The 25,877-nt window shown below is 45.5% G+C and overlaps 1 protein-coding gene and 1 long non-coding RNA gene across 5 annotated transcripts in view; one reads left to right on the top strand and one right to left on the bottom strand.

Annotated features, from left to right (window-relative positions):
• The window catches only part of LOC124971746 (uncharacterized), a 48,813-nt gene extending 26,579 nt beyond the window's left edge, over window positions 1-22,234 (top strand). Inside the window, exon 3 of the long non-coding RNA XR_007106345.1 lies at window positions 20,940-22,234. This is a non-coding gene — a long non-coding RNA (uncharacterized LOC124971746). The remainder of the gene's footprint in view (window positions 1-20,939) is intronic.
• Window position 22,235: 1 nt separating this feature from the next.
• Window positions 22,236-25,877, bottom strand: part of Mamld1 (mastermind like domain containing 1) — a 110,026-nt gene continuing 106,384 nt past the window's right edge. For 3 of the 4 annotated variants that reach the window (XM_047535399.1, XM_047535401.1, XM_047535400.1), the window contains 2 exons: window positions 25,195-25,279; window positions 22,236-23,651 (listed from right to left, as the gene is read on the bottom strand). In XM_047535399.1, coding sequence (XP_047391355.1) covers window positions 22,525-23,651; window positions 25,195-25,279 — 1,212 coding nt within the window. In that variant the 3' untranslated portion in view covers window positions 22,236-22,524. Of the gene's footprint in view, window positions 23,652-25,194; window positions 25,282-25,877 lie in introns of all 4 variants that reach the window. The other variant, XR_007106342.1, reaches the window with a different exon arrangement.

Genomic DNA, 25,877 nt, shown 5'->3' with positions numbered 1-25,877 from the left:
TCCCTGGGAAGGGTAAGCGGTGAGCACTTGTTAGTGCTGAATGACAACTTGGTAGAACACTAGGCCTCTTCAGCTGCAATCCCCACAGTCTTTTACTCATATTCCTGGAGGGTTAATTTTACTCTAAAATTATGGGGAAAGAATAACTTTACCTGGTAAGTAACATAAAGATTATTGTATTGTTTCAACAAGCATGGATGTTTTGTGTATTAGAATGCAAACTTCACATGGATTTTTAAGCTCAAGTATAAATTTTGGGCTATAGCTCAGTGGTAGAGCACTTGCCTGGCATATGTGAGACCCAGGATTCAATCTCCAGCTCTGTAAAAACAACAACAAAAAACCCCCAACAACAACAATCAGGCAACTTTATCTGTACCCAGACTTTTAGAGTCTGCATCTCACTCTTCTCCCCTGTTAAGCAATAGCATGTTAGAGAATAAAGGGATCTTTGGCAGACAGATGTGAATCCCCATCCCAGATCCCTCCATAGCTGGTCTCCCCATCAAGGAGCTAGCTGAGATCTTGAGCTTTGAATACTCGCAGGTGATGGCTCCTGACTTGGAGACTGGCATGAGGACTAGAGATTAAGGAGGAAAGGTGAGTCAGCACAGACACCTGCCTCCTCATGTGGAGAGCAGGGTGCTGGTGTGGCCTAGTGGTGGATGTGGACTGGAAGTTCCTGTGGTTCTGGGCAGTGGCACTTTGAGGTCCTGGTTGTGCTTGCTTCTCTTGTTGGATGGTAGGGGTGGGCATTCCAATCTTCACATGGTATGCTCTCTGTATCTCTGTCTCTGTGTCCAGATTTCCCTTTCTTATAAGGACATTAGCCATACTAAAGGGCCCAACCTGCCCGAGTAGGACCTTATACTAACCTAACTAATTTTATGTGTAATGACTCCATTTCCAGTAATTACCCATTCTGAGTCACTGGAGAGCTAGGACTTTACCATGTAAATTCAGGATGGGGGACACAATTCAACCAGTAAAAGAGATGACTTTCATGTGAGGCCAAACTCCAACATGCTCATTTTTTTCCAGTTTTGCCGCTGAGTCTGCCTAAGAGCTGAAGACAAAGAAATGCAGTCTTCTACCTGCATCCACGAGAGACCATAGGGAGAGGGACTTTGAGCAATTGCCTCCAGTGCCACCCTCTCAGGACATCTTTGCTCAGGCCACTTACTACTGTTTTGCATACCTTGGTCTGCTTCCTATAAGCTTCCTTCCCACACCCCTGGCCAAGTCAAAGGTGGCTTTAAGCTAGAATCCTAGTCTTGGTATTCCAGACTTTCTCTCAGAAGGAAGCCTGAGAACCCCATGGAGAAGACTCCACATTGGTCTATTCCAAAGAGCCCCAGAGTACCCTGAGTGGCACCCAGGTTCTGTTGCCATGGGCACCTTTACTCCATGTCATTGTCCCAGCCATTTGTGGCATTCTCTAGGCTGGGAAAGATTTTACTTTGGCTTGGGCATCTGGATTTGTTGGCAGCCTCCAGATTGCGTCTTGCAGAATGATCGCTTTGGGGACCACGTGGAACCTCATTTGCCACCACCAACGTCAGTCAGAGCCTGGGGTTTCTATTATTGCTATTTCTGCATGCTAACTGCACGCTTATTTTAGACTCCTCTCAGGAAAGCCTGCTCTCATTTAGTTCCTTTCAGCCACACTTTCATATTGCACTAACCTATTTATATTTAACAGTTTGAGCACTGAAGTGCCTTGATTAGAATAATCAATTCTGTATCAAGAAACAGCCTCCCTGGGAAGGCAGAATCCAGCCAAGTGCCCAGATGCTGAGCAAACAGCCCTCTTATTCTAGCCACATCCTCCTAGACCTCAGGAAAGCTGTATGGGGGCTCTCCAATCCCCAGGTCCTGCTGGCATGGAGAATGAAATCGATTTTGATTGGATTCTTCTGAAAGGATTTGTGAACGGGAGACTGCCCTTCCTGCACAGCAGCTTCCAGGTTTATTTAAGTTTGTCAGCATTTGTAGTGATCCTGGTGGTGTGAGGTACATTTAAGGACAAATCAAGAATGTGTGCAGGTAAGTGGCTAATAGCTAACGCTCATTGAGCACTGACCTCTTGTCAGGCCCAGGACCAGCTACTTTTCCTGTAGAAGGGATTCTCACTTGATTATCACAGCCACTGTCTGGGGCAGATCTTATTATCATACTAGTGTGTCAGTCAGCAGATTGGGGCTTGGAGGAAGTAAGTGGCTCTGAGATCATGCAGTTAGTATGTGGCAGCAGTCAGATCTGAACTCAGGCAGTCTGGCTCCAAAACAGAACCACTCTCCTCAGCTAAGTGCTGTCACTAGAAGGAAACTTGAGGATTGAATCAAACCCCTTCATCTTGGGAACTGCAGGCTGATGCATGGAAGGAAAGAGCCATACCCAAGTTCATAGAGCAAGTTGGAGATGACCAGAGCAATTTCACAAGTTACTGCTGCCTGGGGTGGGGGCATGGGTGTGCTGACAAAGGGCCCTTGTGACTACTTTGGTAAGGGACTCTACTCCTTTGTTGAAAGTCCATCTCGCTGCTGTGCTTTTCTGTCCTGAGAGAGGCCCTCGCTGCTGTTCCTTGAAGGACACCTGCCTCCTACTAACCAGTAGTTTTGACATGAAGTAGGTCATTGGTGACTTCTGTAAGAAGTCTATGCCATGTTGGACTGGCATGAGGGGGATGGAAACCCAGTTACAATGAGTTGGGGAAACAATGGGAATCAGATATGGTGATGAGAGCCTGTGTAGATAGTTCTTCAAAGAATTTGGCCGTGAAGGGAAGTGGAGAAGTGAAGGAATTAGCTTGGGGGAGGGAGATATGATGAGAATGATCTGGAGAAGGCAGGAATGAATCCTGTAGCAGTGACTGGGCAGAACGCAGGAGCAACCCCCATGCTGGTCAAGTGTCTGACAGCCAGGATGCATGTGGAGGGGCTAGCCTTCTGAAGGTACAAGGGTGTGTGTTGGGTGGCTATAGGAGGGAAGGCAGGGTGAGGGAGTCTTTGATAGGTTTGGTGACCGGCAGATAAGACAGTTCTTTTCTCTTTTTACTTTCTCATAGATGGATCAGGGAAGAGTTGGGAGTTGGCAGTGGAGCAGGGAGGGAGGTTTAAGGAGAGATGAGAAAATGTGAATCATGTAGAGAAGTGGAAAAACACTTGGACTGGGGGAGTGTAGTAGGATACTGGGTGGTATTGAGTGCCCATTTAGGATCTGCAACTGAGATTATGATGGGAGACCAGTCACCAGAGTAGAAACCCACTCCGTCAGGTCCTTCCAAACTGAACAAAGCCAATTTTCCCTTCCTTCTCTTGTGTCTTTTTGCCTTTCCTTTATTGGATACTTCCAGATGGCTCAGTTCTGTACCTTTGACTCCATACCCTCCTCCAGCTACCATCTCATCTCATTTCTCCCACTCACAAACTTCTAGAAAGAGTTGCCTACTTTTTCTGTTTCCACTTTGGCATCTCTCACTCACCCCACATCTCACTTGAGTCAGGTTTTTTAATCGCATACTCAAATAGGGTACATTTATGTTATTAAATCCAACAGCCATTTCCAGTCCCAATTCTACTTAACCTCTTGATAATATTTGAATCAAGATTCCTTTTTCCTTTGCTTCCACAGTATCACATTCTCCTTGCTTTCTCCCTTACTCTCTTGGAACTCTTTTTCCTCTACTCTTCTTTCTGGCTTCTTTTCTATTGGGTCATTACATTGTAGAAGTCCAAGACTCCTTCCTCCATCCCGTTCCCTTCTCATTCTCTCTCTCAGCAATCTCATTCTCACCTAGCTTTAATCCATATCTATATGTGGATGACTCCCAAATTCTTATCTCCAGTGTGTACCTTGAAGACAAGGCCTACAAGTCTATCTGCCTACTTAATATCTCATATGCAATTTTTCGCTGGTACTTAAAGCACAACATGGCCTAAACAAAACTCATGGTCTTCCTCAAATTTGGTTTACTTCCAGCATTGCATCTTGGGTGAATGAATACTAACAGTCTTGCACTTTTGTAAACAGAGCCATCATGCATTTTTCTTACTCATCCACTTATATGGATAATAACTAAGTTAAGCTCATTTTTCTCCATCATCTCTCTCAGATGAATCCACTTCTCTTTCTCCACCCTTTTCACTGAATGCACCCATGTCTCTATCTAGAACTACTCCCACATCCCTTTAACTGATCTCGGCTTCAACTCTGGTCCTTCAGGTGTTCTTTTATACTATAGAGAGAATACTGTTTTAATATATCAATATGATTATGCCACCCCTTCTTGCCTGAAACCCTTCAGAGGCTTCCAGTTGCTCTCATGATAAAGCCAAACTCCCTACCATGGTCTGCCAAGCCCTGCACGGTCTGATGCAGCCTCATTTTGCACCATATCCATCCTTGCTTTATCTGCTCCAGCCATACTGGCTTTCTTTCACTCTCCTACACTTTCCTACTACACTTTCCACTTTCTTTCACTCTCCTACTACCTTCATACCATAGGACCTTTGCATATATTTTAGGAAGAGTTCTGGAATGCATGTTGGTTTCATGTTCTAGGTAATTCCTCCTCATCCTACATAGTACAGCTCAGATGGTCAGCTCCTCAGGGAAGTCTTCTTGGATGTCCCCTGCCCACTGGTCAGGCACACCTGTTGAATGCCATTGGAGTGCCTGCGCTTCAAATATTGCAGCTTCACTCCAAGTTGTACTAGCCAGCTCATTCTGGATGGTGATTTTTAATATACATTTTTCTCCCTAGTAACCTGCCAGCTCTGTGAATATCAAGATCATGTTTGCTTGCCTACAGTTTTGATACAGGACCTAGCACAGTGCCTGGCCTGGCCCAGAATAGGCACTCGCTATTCATTGAGTTTGGTTTCGTACAATGATTTTACATGTGCACACACACACAGATCATACACACCTAAGTATATTTACACATGATCACGCAAGACACAGATGTGTGTATGTACACATACCATCCAATACCTATGTATTCTAAATTTATGAGTCAATTTACACCAACTTGGAGGAAAAGAAAGGAAGAGTGTCTTGGACTGATAACTGGGTCTAAACATATGGACAACATTTTGCCTGTGAAGATACTACCTGCTTACTACTTCTTCCTGTTCTTACGTTTGACCTGGGGCACTCCCTCTGCCCTGCTGGTACAGTTAACTCTGGATAATGAGGCCTTATCACCTTGTCTTTCATGCCTTACCACAGCTCCACAGATTCTATCTTTTGAATGGCTTATGAGGGATGCTGGGTTTCTTTTTACTAAGGGGTTGTAGGTGGACTCACTATCTCTGCTATCAGTCTTTTCTCAAGGAATTGGGATAAGGAAGATAATGGTGTGTGAATATCACCAGCACCTCTCTTGATCCTTGTTTTACCCTTATGGAGAGAGGTCTGGACAACAAGTTCTTGTCTTTCAGGACTCTCTGAACCCTGTACCCCTCTTCTGTGGGGCATGTAGGAGGGGTTCCCTTCTCATATTCTCCCTTTCTGTGTTGAGACCTCCAGGTGCCTGTTCTCTGCCTTCTGGCACAAAGCAGGCACTCGTGCTCTTTTCATTCCATAACCCTAGGCTGGGGGCATAGCTCAGTGGAGAACACTTGCCTACTATGCGCACGGCCCTGGGCTCCACCTCCAGAATGCCCCCCAACAAAGATTCCATAACCCCATTTTCTAATGGATGAATGAATGAATGAATGAATGAACAAATGCCTGTCTATCACACACACAGCTGCATTTCTTCTGTTATGGTTTTTGAACCACAAAGTGTGCCATTGCCTTATAAGCCCTGGAGCCAGGTAGAACCAATTTTGAGTTCAGGCTATGCCACATTTCAGCAGTGTGACCTTGTCAAGTTGCCTAAAGTCTCTGTGCAGTGTCTCCTCTGTAAAGTGAGATCTGTTGGGAATTTTTAAAAAGTAATATTGGTCAGTGAGGAGCCCAGGTCTAACATGTACTTCAAGAAGTAGTTCTTTCTTCACAGCTGGATACTAGACATTCAAAGAGGCCTGTTGTCTGTGCTTGGCATTGTGGGATGATGGTTAAGAGCATTGACTTTGAATGTTTGATTCTTGGATTGGACCTTCCTAGCCGGGGAGCCTTGATCGACTCCCTTAGGTTGCCCAGGATCACACAGCCAGAAAGCGCTGAGTTGCAATTCAGACCCTCAGCCTCTAGTCATCCTACTGTACCATGTGGCCTCTGTTGACCTCTGTAAAGTATCAAGAAGAAGCCACAGTGCACCTGCCATTAAGACATTGTTTGGGGAAATGTGACTTTGGGGGACCTGCAGCTTGCTGCATGCTCATTTCTGTCTATTCCAACCTGGGTTTAAGAGACTGTGGAATGCTCCTTGGGCTGTCCCTGCCAGGTTCCCAGGCTCTGCTTCTGTCCTCTTCCCAACCCTTGAGCAGCTTGTCCCTGGCACCTCCCAGCCCCTCTCGTGGGGCCTGGAGCCCAGCCCAGTCCAGCTCAGCTCTGTGCATCAAGAGTTCGAAAGAGAGGCAGCCTTTGTCAGGCTCTGCGGGATCTCCCCTCACTTCCCCAGAACCAAGAGGGGCCAGGCCTGAGACTCTCCCATGATTAAAAAAGAAAAGAAAAATAACTGCTGCAAACATCTTGAAGAGGCTGGCAGAGGGTCACAGTTTTCTAAATTGCACCTTACCAGGCGCTCATTAAAAATGCTCGACTGGGGTCTGCTCTATATACACAGAGAAAATGGAGCATGCATTAATGATTAGCATTAAGGAAAACTCCAGAGGAAAGGACTTTTTAGTCTAAAGACAAAAATCACCCAGAATTTTCCTTTTTTAAAAAACGGTGGCAAGAATTCTAAAGAGAAACACATCAAGTGTCCAGGGCCCTTGTTCTTGTTATAGTGTCATCCCGGCCCAAGTCCCTTTGGTGGCATCTCAGGAACCAGAAGAATCACAGAGGGCTTGTTTGACCTCAGGGGTGCAATGGAGATGCCATTTTTCAGGGGAGGAGAATCTCTGGAGACTGCCTAGAGTCATCCTGATGCTCTAATGCCTCTCGATCTCAGCAGAATTCAGATGTGCTTCTATTGACGAGCATGATTCCCACAGTGCACTGCGGCTGTGCAAGTGCATGTCTGCTGGGCACTGTTGCAATGGATGCTAAGGTAAGAGCAGGAGACTTAATACCTGCCCAACTGGGATGACCTTCAGCAATTGCACTGATCAGCAGCAGACAGGAGGCCCTAGTGCAGCTTGATAAAAAGCCCCCCCCTGTCCTTGGTTGTGTTTCCTGCTGTGGAACTTCTGACAGGAATGCTGACAACCTGGGACTATCCTGAGGGGAGACAGAGGTTATGCAGTGACTCTGTCTATCTGTCCTGGAACTGAATTGGTGGTTGAAGGCTGATGTTCCCAGCAATGCTGTCACCACAGCAGGTCTCATGGGCTGGGGCAGAATATGCAATAGCCTCTTAAGTTCCTGGCCTAGTGGTGCCACTCACTCATCTTAGGGTAGGGCAGAAGCCATCCTGATCTTGGGCTGGTAACACCATGGCATACTTGGAGGACACTTTGGTGGGGCCACTGCCCACTCCTCATCTAGGTACTTAGCACATCCTGACACAGAGGCACTCCCTTAGTGGTCACCATGGTTTGAGAGAGACTTTCACAACTGCTGTGAGCTCCCACATTTTCATTTTGCAGCTTCTTTATTGTTAACAAAGGGATGCTGCTTACCATCATGCCTTGAGAGCAATGCCCCAATGTAGACATCCTGAATAGGAGTGGGCAGGTGCACATAAGGCTGTGAACTTGGCATCTGGGGTTAACCCAGGCAAATCTTCACATTGCAACTTCATGGTCCATAGTGACTCTTTTCTTGCTCACAAGTCTCTACTCTGTGGGGGGCAGCCAAATAATCTTTAATGACTGAAGATGTCATGGTCTCTGGGGCTTGAAGTATCCTTATCAGAGTCTTACCTGGGAGTCAATTTGCCTCTTCCCTGCCTTGCTTTCCTGGATAGCAACTTGAATCCTAAGGGGAGTGTGAGAACCAAGTGTCTTGCTTCTCCATTTTTATTTCCTTTTTCCACTCCCTCTTTGGCCTGAAGTGGTGTGGGAAGGGGGAAGAAAACAGGAGTGCTTTCCACCTATTTTATGGTGTCCTGTATTTCTACTACCCCTAGGATATAACAGAGTTGAACTTGGTACTTGATATATTGATGGGAACTGTAGCAGTCAGGGTTTTATCAAAGAAACAGAACCAGCAGTACACACACACACACACAGCCATATCATATATGTGAGTATATTAATGCAAGTATGTGATACATATAATATATATGACATATACATCTGTAATAAGGAATGGATTACATGATAGTGGGGGCTAGACATAGGATGGGTGGCAGGCTGGGAACTCAGGCAGGAATAAATGCTTTAATCTTGAGGCAGAATTTTGTCTTCTCAGGGAAAACTTAGTTTTTGCTCTTCGGGTTTCTCACCTGATTGTTGGCCCGTCATGTTATCAAGGATTAATAATCTTTCCTTAAAGCTGACTGATTGTAGATACTAACAAAAACTACCAAACACGTTCACAGTAACAGACTAGTTTGATGGAATCACTGGGAACTAGAGCCTGGCCAGGCTGTCTCATAAACCTGGTCATCATGAAACCAAAGATGTTTAGGAGAAAAATCTTTTCTCAGTAGTCACAGCATGGCTTTGATTTTTCTTTTTTGGTACTGGGAATTTAACCTAGCATTAGTGCATCCTCAGTCCTTTTTTATTTTTTCATTTAGAGAGAGATAGGTTCTTGCTACGTTGGTTAGGATCTCACTGGTTGCTGAGGTGGGTCTTGAACTTGCAAGCCTCCTACTTCAGCCTCCCTAGATGCTGGGATTATAGGCATGCACGACCACTCCCAGTTACACAGCATGACTTTTGAGACTACTATCTGGTCAATGGACACAAGAAATATTTTCTGGATATTAAAAGCTGACTTTGTTTCTTGTTATGTTATTCCTGTGTTCATTTTAGCCATGCAGTTATCATGGAAGATTGTGGGGAATATTGCCTCTGGAATATTGTGAACCGAATATTACCCACAAAGAAATGTAAATGAAAAAATGTAAAGATAAATACATTTTAATAGTATGTTTTGCCTGGGAGGACATTGTTGTATCTTCATAGTTATGAATCATCCCAATGAAGAAGATAGTAACAACTAATGCCAGCAGCAAGCTTCCATGGGAAAACAGCACATACAAAGGGCAGTGGTAGGGCTTATCCCTAACCCTCCAGCATGGTGGGTATAGACTGTTAGAAAAGCCCAGGAAGGCCATGACTGGAAGGCCAAAGCTGAGGAAGAGATGAGTGGAGTGGAAGAAGGCAAGGACATAGCAAGGGGCACGCCGTCAGATCTGCTTGACACTAGGTGACTCCAGAAGTGATAGACCTGTTCCTTGAGGAGGCAGGTCTCCTATGACCAACTGCTAGAGGTAGGAGGAACTACCCAATTACAATTTTGCTTTTCATCCAATAAGTAATTTTACATTGCAAAGGATCCAGCTTATCACCAGGTGGGCACAGCCATCTGAGAAACAGAGGTGGGGCAGAGGGTCTGGACATCAGCCTCCAATTCCCCTCAGGGATTCCTGCTTCTAGGATCAGGCAGACCATGGGCACGATCACATGTTCCTGGAAGGTTGCGGGAGGAGTCAAGAGGGACACACAGCCATGAGGTCCTCTGTGCACAAAAAATTGACGTTTGAATCATGGGATGATTTCTAAGCTATTTGCTCAGTGGATTCTCCCTTCACCCATATTATTCTCTACTCTTGTGCAGACCTCTGTGCCTCAAACTGGTGGTCCCTCTGAACCAAGCCTTCAGTCTAATATCTTGAGCCTCACATCCTCACAAGGGGCAGGGTATATCTGGAGGTGGGGAGCTTGGGCTCTGCATTGAAATATCCTCATGGGTGAACTTGCTCAGGGTGCCCAACTTGTGGGAAGGCAGTGACACACACAGGAGAGGAAAGCAGCTAGGATTAGTGAGGGCTGTTCTACAGGCCTTGCATGGATTGAATCTTGTTAAAAGTTAATTCAATGCAAAGTACATTTGTTTTATTTTTTGATGATTGGCTTATTTCAAGCAGAGTAAAATTTGTGTTTTTTAAAAAAACCGTTTTATTGAGATATTATCACACAACATACCCATTTAAAGTGTACAATTCACTGGTTATATTCATAGATATGTGCAGCCATCACACCACCATTTTAGAACATATTCATCGCCACAAAAGACCTCCTTTAGCTATCATCCCCTTATGCCTCCATGCCTCTCTGCCTCTCTTCCCACTCATCTAGCTTCTGTCTCCATGGATTTTCTTATTCTGTACTTTCAAATGAATTAAATGAGGTGAAGTTTTGTGTCTGGCTTCTTTCACTTAAAACAATGATTTCAGGGTCTATCCAAGTTGTAGCATAAGTCGGTACTTCATTCCTTTTTAAGTCTGAAGAATACTCCATTATATGGATAGACCACATTTTGTTTATCTATCCACCAGTCCTTTAATGAACCTTTGGGCTGTCTCCCCTTTCAACTCTTATAAATAGTGTTGTTATGAACAGTCCTACATGTGTGTCTGTGTGGCCGTTTGCTTCGTTTCTCTTGGCTATCTACTTAGGAGTGTCCTAGGGTAACTCTTTCTTTACTCTTCTGAGGAATGTATTTGTTTTCTCACTCCTCACAACAGCTTCATGAGGTAATACTTGTATTTTCTCCATTTGGCAGATGGGGACACTGAGGCACAGAGACACTAAGTTTTGCTGACCTGCATAAGGCCCCACAGCTAACAAGTTGTGGAGCCATGATTTGAGCACAGGGGCTCTGGCGCCAGACTCCAGTGCTTAATGGCTGCCCTGTGGTGCCCCTTGGCTCACAGACTGTGTCCAAGTCCCATGAGGCCTTGGGGCAGCTGGGTCTTTGCCTTTGGCCTGAGTCCACACTTGCTGAATCCTCCCACTACTGCTTGCAGGCCAGGGTGGTCAGTGTGCCAAGTCTGTTCCCTTTGTCCCCAGAGGAGCTTTGCAGCCACAGCCACTCAAAAGGGGCAGGGCTCTGGGCAGGCAGCATGTAGGGTGGGCCAGTACTCTGCATGACATTTTGAAAGGGCCACACATTTCCTCATTTGTTGCTGACCATGGGCCACATTATTGAGTGTGAGGAGATTGATTTATCAAATCCAAAGCAAAGCCACCCAGAAAATAGAAATGAAAATGCTGCATTTCCATGAAGGCTTTGTTACACGTGCCTCACATCTTCAATGACCACAGAATTTCAATTTCCAGCAAACTAGTGGATGCTTCAGCAACCATGACCAAACTCCCAGTCTTCTGATGCAGAAGCCACCACCCATGGTCATAGAGGGGGAGTGGGTTAGAAAGAGGAGAAAAATCCACTTATTTGTTTACTTATTGTGGTACTTGGGATTGATCCTGGGGTACTCTAATGCTGAGCTACATTTCCAGTCCTTTATATATTTTTTTTCAATTTTGAGACAGGATCTTGCTAAGTTGCCCAGATGACCTTGAACTTGCAATCCTCCTGCCTCAACCACCCGAGTAGATGGATCACAAGCTGTGCCACTGTGCCACACTGAAAAATCCACTTTTAGAAGGAAAAGAATGGAACTGGTCTGTGTAGGTGGCTTGTGGGTTGAGGTGGAAGTCAGGCTGAGGGGGATCTTCTGCAGTCTGGGATTTGGAAAGATTCTGCCTAAATCAGCAAACAATCCCAAGAAGGTCCAGGTAAGTCTGGGTCGAATAAAACCTGTTGGGGGAAAGAGCTCCCCGATTTTAGGAAGGCACAAAGGCAAAATCAGGAGCACTCTTCACCCCCACTCCAGGAACAACTTCTGCTAACAGCCTCAGTTCCATCTTCCATTGAGGAGACTATATTCCCACAGATGGCAAGGTTTCTTATGATAATACATATACATTACCCTTACCCACTATTTCAAGCAGGATGCCTGGCCTCCCATTTTCAGGCACCCGTGCCTCAGAAGGAGATGACTCATTGTCCACTTTCCTTCCACTCTCTGGAAGATAAAATGGGGGTTGTGGTGAAGGGGGCTGAGTGGGTGGGGCCAGTGACCTGTGCCCAAGAAGCAAAGAAGAAGAGAAGCCTTGCTTGCACTTTGCTGGGTCTCTGGTGTGTGTGTGTGTCAGGGAGGCTTAGGCAGCACACTTCCTTTTTTAAGCAAAACTGAATTTTAATGATAGTTTCCTCTAAGTACATTAACTTTGTACTAAAAATTTTTATGGAAGAGGTAAATATTCACCTTATTGCAATTGTGTTTTGCCTAAGCAATGCAAAGTAAAATCACAAATATCCTTTTGCTCCAAAAAATGTTTTGCTTCGTACTCTTAATATGGAGTCTCATAGTATTGACTTTAAAATCTAATAAACACATGCTACATGTCAAAGAATGGACAATCCAGAAAAGCAAACAATACACATTAAAATTCCAAGGCAACCAAACTATGTAACTTTGAACCATAGATAACATGGAAGGGAGAGTGACAGATCTGAAGAGAGAAAAAGACAACTTCCGTCTTGGAAACCTACCAGTTTGCCCCATAGTGCTCTTCAGGTCCCTAGTGGAAAGTCTTGGTGCTGATCCTGAAATCAAATCAAATCTGCTGCCAGTAAGAGCCTTTGGTGTAATTCTGCATCTTGTTGCTACTTGCTGACTCTCTGTTGTTTTCACTTACCAGGAAGAATCTTGGCAATGCAATATGGATGTTCATACCTGTATTTGGTTTGATCTCCATGAACAAGACAAATTTTAACCCCAAATCTTAGGAGCTTCGAATTTCTTTTATGGAGAAAGGCCCCATCCCATTTCTGCTGCCTGTTTGGTTGCATCTTTTCTCTGAAAACTGTTTTTGAAGCAACTCTTCTAGCAGAGGGAAATGATAGCTAGTTAGTACCAAGGCTGATAATCAAGTCCCTGAGACTCTTAACCTGTGTTCTTGAGGAAGAGGGATGAGAGGGTACTTTCCTCATTTCAAGATTGACAGGACTATTTATAAAATGATGGCAGTCAAAATTAATATCAATTAATTCTGATAAAGTAAATGCTGAGGGAGGGTTAAATGCTGAGCATTTGCAATGTCCAAAGTAACAGCGTCTCCTCTGAGGGCCTCTTTTGTTCAGTCTCTTATTCACTGTCCATTTTTTGAGCAGTAGAAGCTCCGGTTACTGAGGCCCCTTACTCAGCATTTCTGTGGAGCAAGGATAAGGGCTGTTTTGTCTCCCTGAGAATTTTCAGGCAAGATTCTGGAGGCAAGATTAGGTCAAACTTTTGTAGTAGGTTCATGGAGGCTCCTCTTGGATCTTTGGGTCTACAGAGGAAGGTGATGCTGAAGGTTCTCAAATGGGGCCAAATTGGCTGGAAAATGTTGCCAGACTTTCAAAAATGGAAAATTCCATATTCTTTCTAATAACTGCCTAATACTCCATTGAAGGCTGTTGCTCGGCCCTATTTTGAACAGTTGAGAATTTTCCAGGTTGGTGTGAGATCAAAGGATGTAATCAACTATTTTGTACACACATCTGTGAATGACCCTACCACTTTTCCTATGACAGATTCTTATCATGCCAGAAGTCAAAGCAGTTCTCCTTGATCCTGAAGCTTTATATGCAAATTCCTGAGCCTTATCCTAGTTCTACTAAATGATTATCTTTGATGTTAGGGCCCAGGGCAGTCATATTTTCAAAAGCCCTACAGGTGGTCTGGTGCACAAACTAAAGTTGAAGCTCTCCTGAGACTTGCCAAACTGTCTCCACAAAAGTTGCATAGATTTGCCCTCCAATTAGCAGTGAAGGAGAGAGGACCAGGTCCCTGTAATTCATCCACACTGGCTATTTATTATCAGTTCTTACATCTGGGGCCAACCTGACAGAAATGACACAACAGAGTGTCATTGGTCTTATTGGCATTCCTTTTGTCTTAGGGAAGGTTGGGGATTCACTACATGTTCATAGAAAATTTGTATTTATACTTTTTTTTTTGTAGTGATGGAGATGTAAGCCAGGGCTGTGCACATGCTGGGCAGGTGCTCTACCACTGAGTCCCATCCCCAAACCTGTGTTTCTTCTATTAATAATTATTCATGTCCTTTTCAATTTCTTCCTCAATAGGTAGTTAATCTTCTTTTTATTGATTTGAAATAATTCTTTTAATTTTTTGCATTTAGTAGGTACAAGAGAATAAATGTGGGCTGGGGTTGTGGCTCAGTGGTAGAGCACTTGCCTAGCATGTGTGAGACTCTGGGTTCCATCCTCAGCAATAAATGAATGAATAAAATAAAGGTATTTTATCCATCTACAACTAAAAAATACTAAAAAAAGAATAAATGTTTATCAAGGTAAATCATTTAGCTAAGAAGCTGAAAATAGAAACAATTGAAAACATAATAGTTTTAAAAATGTTGAGAACACAGGGATAATTTAAGTGAGCATAACATCTGGTCAACAGTTCAGGTGGTTAGTTTCTGCACAATGTTGTCACACTAGAACGAAGACCAATCTGTTTGGTTGCTTTGTGTATTGAGGTCCTCCCACTGCCTCCTTGCCCCAGTTTTGGACTAAACTCTGTTGACTTTTGGAAAAGCAGTTGTAGGAGCACTGAGCACCATTCCTATCCTCCTCCCAAGTGCAACTTAGTTTCTGGTCTTTTTTTTCCACCTCAGATTGCTGGATTTGTATTTTAAAAAACACCTTAGTACATTTGAAAATTATCTCCCCCTAATATTGTGAAGTTTTTCAACTATTCTTAAAAGTTTGAAGAAATGTACAGACTTACCTCACAGATTTAAATATTAACATGATAGTCTGCTTGCTTTGTCACATATCTGTTCTCTACCCTTTCCTCTATCAACCCATCAATCATCCTTGTTTGTTTATCTTATGGGCTTCAAAGTACACAGCAGGCCTCAGTACACCTTACCCCCAAGCACTAAAGCAAATCATTAACTAGAGTTCAATGTTTGTTTAAGATTCTTCTATTGCAGGTCAAATTTATTTACAAGGAGATGTTCATATCTTACAGAAGCCGTTCCCTGGGTTTGGGCAAATGTATACACCTGTGTAACCTAACCCTATCAAGGTATAGAACCTACAAGCACTCCAGAAAGTTCTCTTGTGCCTTTTTCCAGCCTACCCACAACTCTGACCAAAGGGTTGCGTTATTGATTTTTTCACCATTCATAATTTTTCCTATCTTAGTTCTTTATATCAATGGAATCATACAGTATATGCTTTTGTGTGTTGCCTCTTTCTTTTAGCATAATGCATTTGAAATCCCTCTGTGCTGCAGCCTGTATCTGTAGTTCATTTCTTTTCATTGCTGAGGAGTATGACTTTTTATTGATGAGTAGGAATGCATTGTATAAATATATCAGAGTTTCTTTATTGATAGGCACCTGGACTGTTTTCAGTATTGGACTATTGTGAATAAAATTGCTATGGAATTCATACTCATCTCTCTTACAGATAATTTACTACTTTTATTTTTACATATTGGGAAAATTAGCTGTTGAGTGTCATGTGGTGTGATTTTTTTCTAATTTTGTCATTTATCTTTTGATTGATGTGTTTTTCTTTGAGCAAGTTTCAGAAATTTTATATAGGCAATTTCAGGAGTTTTCCCTTAATGTCTTCTGGGCTTAATGTCATGACTAGAGACGTTTTATCTAACTTGATTATAAAAATATCTACTCTTTATTTTTAAAAAAATTTAAAATTTTTCTTCTTTCCATGTTTTTATTGGTGCATCATTGTTATATATAATGCTGGTATTTGTTGTTACATTACGAGTACATGGACATAATGTAACAATGTAATTTGGCCAATATCATTCATCAGTATTTCCCCTTGACCTCCTCTTCTCCCACCCCCTGGTCCCTTTCCTATGCTTTACTGAACTCCCTTTAATTTTCATGAGATTGTACAACCTTTCCCTTTTTTCCTCTCTAGTTTCCACATATAAGAGAAAACAGATGACTCTTGACCTTCTGAGTTTGTCTTCTTTTGCTTAACATAATATTTCCATAGTGTTAGAATCCTTTCTTTATTCTTCTTTTTTAGAAATTTCCTGATATTTTTGCTTTGTTGAATCTCCAGATGAATAATTTCACACTATTTTGTCATATTCAGAAAATCATCCTATTGGGGTTTCATTGTGATCACGGAGATTGTGCAGATCTGTTTGGGGGAGAAACATCTGTCTGGGATACGGAAGGAGTAAAGGAAAAACAACCATCAAAGATGACTCCCAGGTTCTGGACTTGGAGACCAAGTAGTTTTCAGGCATCCAGAAGTGAGGAAGGGGAACAGGAAGACCACCTTTCACTGAAGAGGAGGATGCCCAAGCTTGGAGGAGGCACAATGAGGAGTTTATACCTTCTGAGCTGAATGGTCCTTGGCAAGCCCACAGGGTGAAGCAGGCAGGCAGAGACCCTCCTTATGCCTTCCCTCATTCATTCTGAGGTCTAGTCTCCTCGTGGGCACTGAAGTGACCCAAGGCTTCCCTTGTGGAATCAAGACAGCTTCCCCAGTGCTCTCCTGTCCCCTCCTTTGCTCACCAGGCTCCGCCCCATGGCCTCCTTCCCATTCGTGTTTGCTGTTTCCTCTGCCTGGAACATCCTGGCCCTAGCTCTTTGCATGGCTTGCTTCTTCTCCCTCTTTAATCTCAGCTCAGATATCACCCCCTCAGAGATGTCTTTCCTGAGCACCCTATCTAAAGTATGCTGTTTCCTGCTTCCCACTAGCCCCACCAAACTGAGGTTTCTCCCTCTCTCTGCCCCTTTTGTGTTTCCTTCATAGATCTTGACACTACTACTATTCTATTTGCCCATGTGTTTGTATCATTTGTCCCTTTTTACTGGGTCATTTTATGCATAAACTTGGCTAGGCTTTGGTGACTAGTTCATCAATCACACACTAATATGTTTGCTGTGAAAGTATTTTGTAGCTGTGATTAACATCTTACAATCACTTGAATTTAAATAAGGAAGATTACCCTGCAAAATTTAGGTGAGCTTCAGCCAGCCAGTTGAAAGAACTTAAGAGCAAAACTGAGGTTTCCCTGAGAAAGAAGAATTTCTACATGTGGACTGCAGCACCAGCCTCTGCCTGAGTTTCCAGCCTGCCTATCCGGGTGCCCTGCCCTGTGCATTTGGGTTTGCCTAACCAGGTCCCTGCCCCACCCCGTTACATAATCCCCTACTGGTTCTGTTTCTCTAGTATCATCCTGGTAGATGTATTCTACCCCCCCACCGTTCCCCAGTCAACTCTGTGAGGTTGGGGATGATGTGTACCTCCCCATGTCTGGCATGCACATGTCAACATTTCAGTTGAATTGCACAATGGCCACACACTAGGGAAGACAACCACATTTGATTTTTAGAACATCTTGTCCACTGGGTGAGGTGGTGCACACCTGTAATCCCAGCAGCTCGGAACACTGAGGCAGGGGGATCTCAAGTTCAAAATCAGCCTCAGCAACTTTGTGAGGCCCTAAGCAACTTAGTGAGGCCCTCTCTTAAAATAAAATACGAAAAAGGGCTGGGGATATGGCTCAGTGGCTAAGTGCCCCTGGGTTCAATTCCTGGTGCCCCCTCCTGCAAAAAAAAAAAATTGTAGAACTACTTCTCTGGATCCCCTGGCTTTTCTGGGTGGAGGACAAATGAGAGACAACATTTTACCCGCAGACCTTGGTCTCAACACTCCATTGGGCCTAAGCCTGCTGTAAGGGAGGAGGGAAGACCTGGGGTCTCACATACCTCCCTGGGAACTTCTGGCAGCTCCCCTGGGATTGGCCTCAGGGATGGAGGGGAGATTGTGGTTCTTTCTGCCTCTTTAATGGGAGTCCTTCAGGCATCTACCTGTAGCTCCTCAGGAGTCATGAGCAACTGAGTGCCCCACAATCCTCTCAGAGAAAAACATGCCGCCAGGAAGGAGATCACTGAGGGACTCTAGACCAGGCTACTGTCAAAGGAAGGATGTAGACTCCAAGTTCTTTCACCCTTTCAAGGTGCCTGGAGGGCTTTGGCCCATTGTGAGACCTAGTCCAGCAACATTCCCAGGAGTGAAAATTAGGGCCCTGACCAGTTGTATCACACTCTTTTCAGTCAGAATGTCCAGATGCTGAGCTGCTGAGATGTTGGGATGCAGGATACTGAACCAGTTTGTCTGCCCAGGAGAAAAAGCCAGAAGGTAGGGAGAGGACGAGGTCAAGTTAGAAAAGTAATGACTGAAGTGTCTCCTTGTAGAGAGATGGGAGAATGGACATCAGTGCAAGAGAGAGAGTCAGGTGCAGGACAGAGGGGAAGAAGGGTCCCAGGACACTGTAGGCCCCAGGATCCAAGGGACAGCACATTTCTGTGAAGGAGTGAATCTGCTGAGGATTGAAATTTTCATTGGTTTTATGGCTAGGAAGAGGTTGTGTTCTGACCAGACTACTTAGGGGGAAGGAGATGACACTGGATTTGCATTTCTCTGGGTTGAGGGTGGGTAGGAAAAGGAGGCAGGGCATTGGCACTCACTCCTTGGCAAGGGCTTCAGAGAGCTGGGGTTGGCACTTTATGGGTGCCCCTGGGAAGAATCCTGCAGAGGAATGGTTGATGGTGCTAGTGACAGAAGCAGTGAGAACAGATGAGAGGGAAGTTACTGCTGGGAGGCTGGGAGGTCAGGCTGGGATCAGGTATCAAGAACAGTGTTCAGGGAACTGTCTGCACTGTGGCCCAAACTGGTTCAGCCTTGAGGTCACTCATGTGGTTGGTTTGGGAAGTTAGACCCTCTGGTACTGGAAGACAGAATCAGCTCAGTGGGACATGGCCATCTTTTATTTTGGGTCTGTGGAGACTGGGAAACTGAAGTGGGGACACTCTGACCCATAAGGCTCTCAGGCAGGCTGAGGAGGACATCCGGGAGGGCTGGGTAGGGGGATTTACAGGGTATGGGATACAGCTCCTTGACTGGCAGGTTCTGAGAAATAGTCACTGGGCGTGTGGTCCAAACCTTGAGACAGGAGACCTGAAAGCTGAGTCCTATGGCTCCAGCATAGCTGTACCTATCATGGACAGGACACTTGAGTCAGATGGATAATACTGATAAGGAGTAGATACCTATTACCTAGACCTACAGGAATGCTCAGCAGGAAGTGGGAGGGGCCTGTCTGAATGGGGGATAAAAGCTGGGGCTTTTGGATAATGGCTGTTTCCATGACTCCTTTGGTCCTTGGTCAGGTAAGGCTTCTTCCACCCTGAGGTTTTTGGCACTAAGTCACAGCCATCAAGTATTGGATGTGGACATCTTATGAGAGCATTTTTTGGCTCTGTTGAACATGACAGGGCCACCTCAGAACATGTTTCAACTACATTTAATCCCAACTGTTGCTTCAACCATGCTATTATAGCGTGTGTGTGTGTGTGTGTGTGTGTGTGTGTGTGTGTATGTGTGTCCCAACTAGCTTCTCCCCACCTTTGGACAGATGTAGCTCCATTTGTGAATAATCCCAACTGTTGCTTCAACCATGCTATTATAGCGTGTGTGTGTGTGTGTGTGTGTGTGTGTGTGTGTATGTGTGTCCCAACTAGCTTCTCCCCACCTTTGGACAGATGTAGCTCCATTTGTGAATGCTTGCCACCTACTGGTTTGGTCCTTGCCACCTGGAGGGAGAGGCAGAGGTTCAAGTCATCTTATTAAGGTCCCCTTCAGAGGAGGCTCAAATCAGACAAAGCTCTGTGGAAGGCACTTTGTTGCTGTGATGTTGGTGGCCCATGGGTGAAGCACATGGGAGTCCCTGTTGTTTCTGCAGCACTTTAAAGAAAACTTACCACTCTTAGCAAAGCCTTTGGATGCATGTGTGGCTGGGGAAAGGAGAGGAGGGGAGCGGGGAAAGCTGGTGGGCTTCCTGGGCTGCTAGGATTGACAAGCTAGTCAGGATTTAAGGGGGCTGGGCTGGAACTTCAGGGAACAGAGCTCCTCTGGAGGTGGAGCAAATCTCTGTAATGCCTTTTCTTTCACTGACATCCTGGACCTGAAGGCAAGCCAACTTTGACCTTCTACCTGCACCATTTGGTTCCCCAACTCCTGGCCCCCACCCACTAAACTCTCCTGGCTCCACTCAGAATGAGCAGGGCTGCATATAGCCCAGGCTTTGGGCCAGAGCCATGGGAGAGGGAGGCAAGGGGACCCTTCTTGCTGCATGCTGCAGGGGTACTGCCTGTCTGTGTCACTAGATTCTTGTAGCTCCCTTTTCAAAGTATGGGTATATTTCTCTATGCAGCTGACATGTCACCCACCTCAGGGTCACTTCCCTACCCAGCCACTCTTTTTAAAATTTTTTATTAGAGCTTTATAGTTACACATAGTAGCGGGGTTCATCCTGACAAACTCATGCACACATGGAATTAAATTTCAGTTCATAATCCCCCTTTTTCCCTCCAGTCCTTCCTCTTCTCTCCCATTTTCCTTCCTCTATGAGGCTTTCTTAACTCACCTATTATTTATATTTGATTCTTTTATGTATGCATAAACGTAAGGTTCCCTGTTGTATACTTATATATACGCATAACATGGTTTTCCAAGAACTCCTTCTGCATTGGCTCCCCTTACCTGTTTCTCCACTCCACCTTTCAATCTCCTTCCACATTCCCTAATCTTCCCTTTATCTTTACATTATCCTATGCTTCCCCCCTCTTTCCTTTCCCCCTCTCTCCACATAGGAGAGAACACATTGACTTTGAGTTTGAGTTTGCCAGCCAGTCTCTGTGGGTGCCCCTATATGAGTGGAGCTGAAAGCCCTGGAGTAAGGCCTCACTGCTCTTTTGCTCATAGCCTGCTTTATTATCTCCTTTGATTTTCAGGGCCACACTTGGATAGCAAATTGACATAGTCATGTGCTCAATTCGTCTGGATCCACTCTCACTTCATATTCAAGGGTGGCAGTGTCTGAGCAAAGGAGGGCAAGTGTGGTCTTCAGCAAGGGCAAGAGGATGGAGGTGCAGAGTCTCGACTCCCGGAGGGAGACTCCCTGCCCCTGCCTTCACTGTGGAATTACCTTAGGGGCCACCCACCCTGTTCCTCCTCTGCAAATTAAGGAGCTAGGGTCAAAAATGATATACTTCTATGCTACGATGGTCAATTACCATCATGTGTGCTACACAGACTAGTTACCCCTTTGCCCTCACAGTGGCAGCTTTCTGATGCACAAGACATCAGCCTCTGAGAACCAGAGACACTAGCAGGCTAAGCTGACCTGGGTTTGTAGGTACTGAACGCTCCCTGGAAAAATGAAAACATAGAGGCACTTTTCTCCTGGCTGTTTATTACAGAACAGAAAAAAAAACACACCGGCTTGAAATAGATGCCAGATTTTGATGTAGAGGCAAAATACGAGGTGGCAATTAAAATGTGGTTACACAAAATCTGGACACTGAGAAAAGTTAACAGGACAGTGGGTGTAGATTTTTTTTATAACAGACACTCAAATATACATGACAATAATTGCAAATAGAAACCATCAAAGACAAACTCCAAATCAACTATTAATGTTTTTAGACTCTTCACCTCAAACCACAGAGCCTTACACCAAAACGAATGCTGAAGGACTTGAAAGCAGACTTGAAAGCAGGACCGGCTCACCTTCACCCTGGGATGGTGCCCTGAAGCTGCACGAAGTGGGGACTTTCTTTGAGGTCTGAATGACAGAAGGAGGGGAATGTTCTAGTGCCTCAAGGTGGACAGCTTGAACAGCGTTCAGCTTTCTCTGCACCTCTCCCAAATCTAAAGGACATCTATCTTCCCTGCAGTATCTCAGGGGGCACTTAACAATAAAATAGCTTCAGCTATAGATGCTTATTAGGAAAGAACTAGCAGGAACAGAAAAGTCTACAATGAGGTTAACAGTCACACCAGGCAAGTGACAGAATTTTTAGTGAAAATGGAAATCAGTGACCAAGTGGTTTTCTATTCAGCATTTGTCAGTTTGTACAACACCCATTGGTCACATCCACATCTCTCATTGCATCAGAACCACAGCATCAAAACCATAGCGACTCAGTCACCTGGCTTAACAAGGTGTCACTGGAGTGGACAACACTGTCTGCATATTTGTATAAAATGTATAGTAAACACAAAACAAGGCATAATAAACACATCTCTATTGAAACAAAAGCCGTCACTTTATTTACAAAGTCACAAAACCAAGTATAAATACTTCTGTCATTCATGTTTAGGAAAACCATTTACAAAATTTTTAAATATATACAAGTAGCTTGAAAAATCTCCAGCTTTCCATCATTTTGGGTAGAGAGAGGGATGGGCAAGGTTGACACCACTAATGAGGAGCCATGTGTGACTGTCTGGAGCCAGTTGTGAACTTGCTGTGGATTCAGGCCACTCCTTAGAGTGACATCAACATGGGGGCTTCTGCGGGCATCCTGCTCTGATCTAAAGCACCCCAGCACCCTTGGTGAGTTGGTCAGCATTCTGGGCTGTGGCATTTTGGACTGCAGCTTGCTGTTCCAAAATGTCATCGATCAGCCTCAAATTGCACACCCAATCTTCATCTGGGCCCTCGCTGGAGCCTTTCAAGAGAGCTTCAATGAAATCCACCTCACTATCATCAGGGGGTGAAATCAGATCATTTAGTGGGGGCTGGGGATGAGATTGGGGCAAAAGGTTGTCAGGTGGCAGCTCAGTGGGGGTACCTGTTCTGTTAAATGGACCCAGGGACTGGCTGGCAGCTATGGCAGATGCAGCAGCAGCAGCGGCGGCAGCGGCCACATAGCTTGGAGGCTCAATGCCCTGAATGGGACTCATGGGAGCCATGCTGGCCATGCCCTGCTGGAGGGACTTGGTGTTCAGCACAGGCACAGGGACCCGTACAGGGCTCTGTTGGAGGCTCTGGTTGCCCAGTAGGCTGAAGCTGGGGTTGGCCAAGACATCACTAACCTTCTGGTCAGCTGTGCCTCCTGAGGCAGCCTGACTAGGGGGCACAATCAGCTGCTGAGATGGAAATGCCGAGGCTGCTGAGTGCACTCCCATGGGCACCTTGGCAAAGACTGAGTTGCTATCAAAATGATGCTTCATGCTGTCATCTCCATGGCTTGGAGGGGGTTCCCTCGAAACTGCTGTGGTCACAGCTGTTGCTGCTACCACCCAGGCAGCATTGTTGAACACAGTGGGCATTCTTGGCATACTGGGCCATCTGAGCTGGTGGGGACTCAAGTGCTGACTGTCCAGGGGGTGAGAGCAGAACCTGGGCAGCGACATTCCTATGGGGGTAGCTTTGGGATTCTGTGGATGCTGGCAGACAGAGCCAAGACTGCCCTGGGAGTTCTGGTCCAAGTGTGAGGGTGTGGGACACTGGGGGCCAGAGTTGAATATTCTTTGCTGCTTCTTCAGAGGTGGCGAGATCATACTCATGCCCTCATTGCTCTGGTGTCTGGTGGGTTGGATTATTTCTGGACTCACACTGTTCTGAAGGAGCCCAGGTGTGGATGGCATCATATGCTGGCTGGACAGGGGGCTTGCCTTGGTCTGGCTACACTTGGAGGTGACTTGTTCTTGGACGGCTACAGAAAGAGAGACATGGGGATGAGTTCCAAAGGCATCCTCAGCAGGGACTGTGGCCACTGGACAGGCTATGGGTTCAGCATGGATGTCTTCTCACCTCATGTCCCTCACCGAGCAACCCCAGCCCCCACTGACTCCTCTCATTTGCCCTCATTTCTCTGCCCTCAGCCTGGACAGAGACTGACAGTTCTTCTGGGAAGCCCTCCCAGACCTCTTACATCTGTACACAGAGCACCCCTCACCCAAAGCAGACCATGCTGGACGGAAATGCCAGATGTCCACCTTTTCAAATGGATGGGAATGTCTGTGACGCCAGGGGCTGTGTCTGCTATTACCCTCGTGCAGAAGAAAGGAAGGGGTGGGGTGGAGTGGGTTGGGCTGCGGAAGATGGCTCAGTCCTTAGACTAGAGAGGGTGTGGCTTGCCTCAGGTCTTCACCCAACAAGTGTGATAATAGGAGTGTTCCCCACAGCCTACAAAGCCTCTGAGCCCCATCTTTGAGGCACATATGTTTGCAGACTTGAACTGCAATAAGCTTCCTTTGTAAAGGCTGAAACCTAGGAGGCTACCTTCTGAGCTTGCTGATTCCTGCAGAGCTTGGGGGTGGAGAGAGAGAGCGAGCAGAAAAGGGGAGGTGGGGTCCAGGTGCCTAAGTTTGAGAATGCATCCTGAGTCTATGGTACTATTGAGCAGTGCAAACTTTGGAAACTGAGGCACATGACAGTCTCTCAGTTTGTCTGAGGTCAAACAGGAAACAGTGCAGCCAGAATGCCAGCCCTGGATACTACCCATCTTCCAGTCCTTGCTCATAATCACTCATAGTTTTTTTTCTCTCTTGTAACTCTGCCTAGGTTCTTTTATTATCACGGTACCCCCACGTTTTTCAACTACTTTAGTACACTCCAACCTCAAAAAGTTAACCCTCCTGAGGCCACCAGCCTTCTTGAAACTGGTCTGTTCAGTCCCTGTAGCTGAAACCTGCCTGACATGCCACTCTAGCCTGGGCACATAGACACAGACTTGGCTGGTACCAAGTTCCAAGGGAGTGGTTTTTACATGAGGATGGACGATCAATGGTGTGGAGGTGGCATTGGGTAAAATGAAGATGCTATCCCCTCTCCAAGGGACAAGTGCTGCGTGTTCCCATGAGTACCCTTGGCCTGCTCCAATCTCACCTCACTGGCTTGTAAGACTGCTTAACTCAGTTCTGCCTGCAGTCTGTAAATTCCACAAAGAAAGGACCATGCCTGGCTTTTTGCTAACTGCTGTATCCTAAGCCAGTATATATGAATTATATTCATAACTACCATGTAGGTGGGGGACTCCTGCTATATGTAGAGGCTCTGGGAGCTGGTAGCCCTGGAACTCATGAGAATTGGAAGACCAGTCCAGCTCTGCATGAATGTGTGGGGAAGTGAATGGCCAGGGTCAGAATTCATGTTCTACTTAGCTGACTTGCTTTCTCAGAAGTGGAATCCTGCCCCACCCCCACATGTGCATCCCCTAGCTGGTCCCCTTGGGAAGACTGACCTTGACTGCTTACCTTGAAAATGACTCATCTGCTGAGCGATATACACACTCCGCTGTTTAGGGGTCATTGCCATAAGACCTGATCTCTGCTTCTCTTGCTAAACAGAAGATGAAAAAGACACATTAGATTACAGGTGCTGAGAAATGTTAGTCTTGGAATCACTGTGTGGGGACCTAGGACTCGGCTTTGGTGCAGCGAAAGCATGAGTGAACACACCAACACACGCTCACATGCATGTCCCGCCCTCCCCAGCAAAATTCCACGGGTAGAAAGAAAAGTAGGATTCTGCACCTGGGTTAAAAAACCAACTGCAATAGCATAGGATGGGGCAAGAGGCAGAGCTCAACAGCAAGTGCACAGAGAAAAAACTAAGGCAATTTGAATGTCTGTGTGCTCAGAATGGGTCAGCAGTGAGATGTGGTCACCAAAAGAACAAATGTAACATTAGGCTGCATTAATAGAAGCAGAGTATGTAGAAGGAGGGAGGTGACAGTCCTATGCTACTTTGTTTTGGCCAGACCATTCCCAGTGTGGACAGGAATCTGGCCATGCCAGTTTCAGGGAGACCCAGACAAACTGGCTGCATTCCAAGTATGCAGTGACTGGAGCAGAGCAGATTCGGGGTCTATTTGGTGGTGGGTGTCCAAGACTCTGCAAGACTGTCATGGGGAAAGGACCGAGTTTGTCTGGGTGGT

Source organism: Sciurus carolinensis, chromosome X (genome assembly GCF_902686445.1).
Source record: "Sciurus carolinensis chromosome X, mSciCar1.2, whole genome shotgun sequence".
Classification (NCBI taxonomy): Eukaryota; Metazoa; Chordata; class Mammalia; order Rodentia; family Sciuridae; genus Sciurus; species Sciurus carolinensis.
Note: the sequence above shows the minus strand (reverse complement) of the source record. Positions and strands in the feature narration are given on the sequence as shown.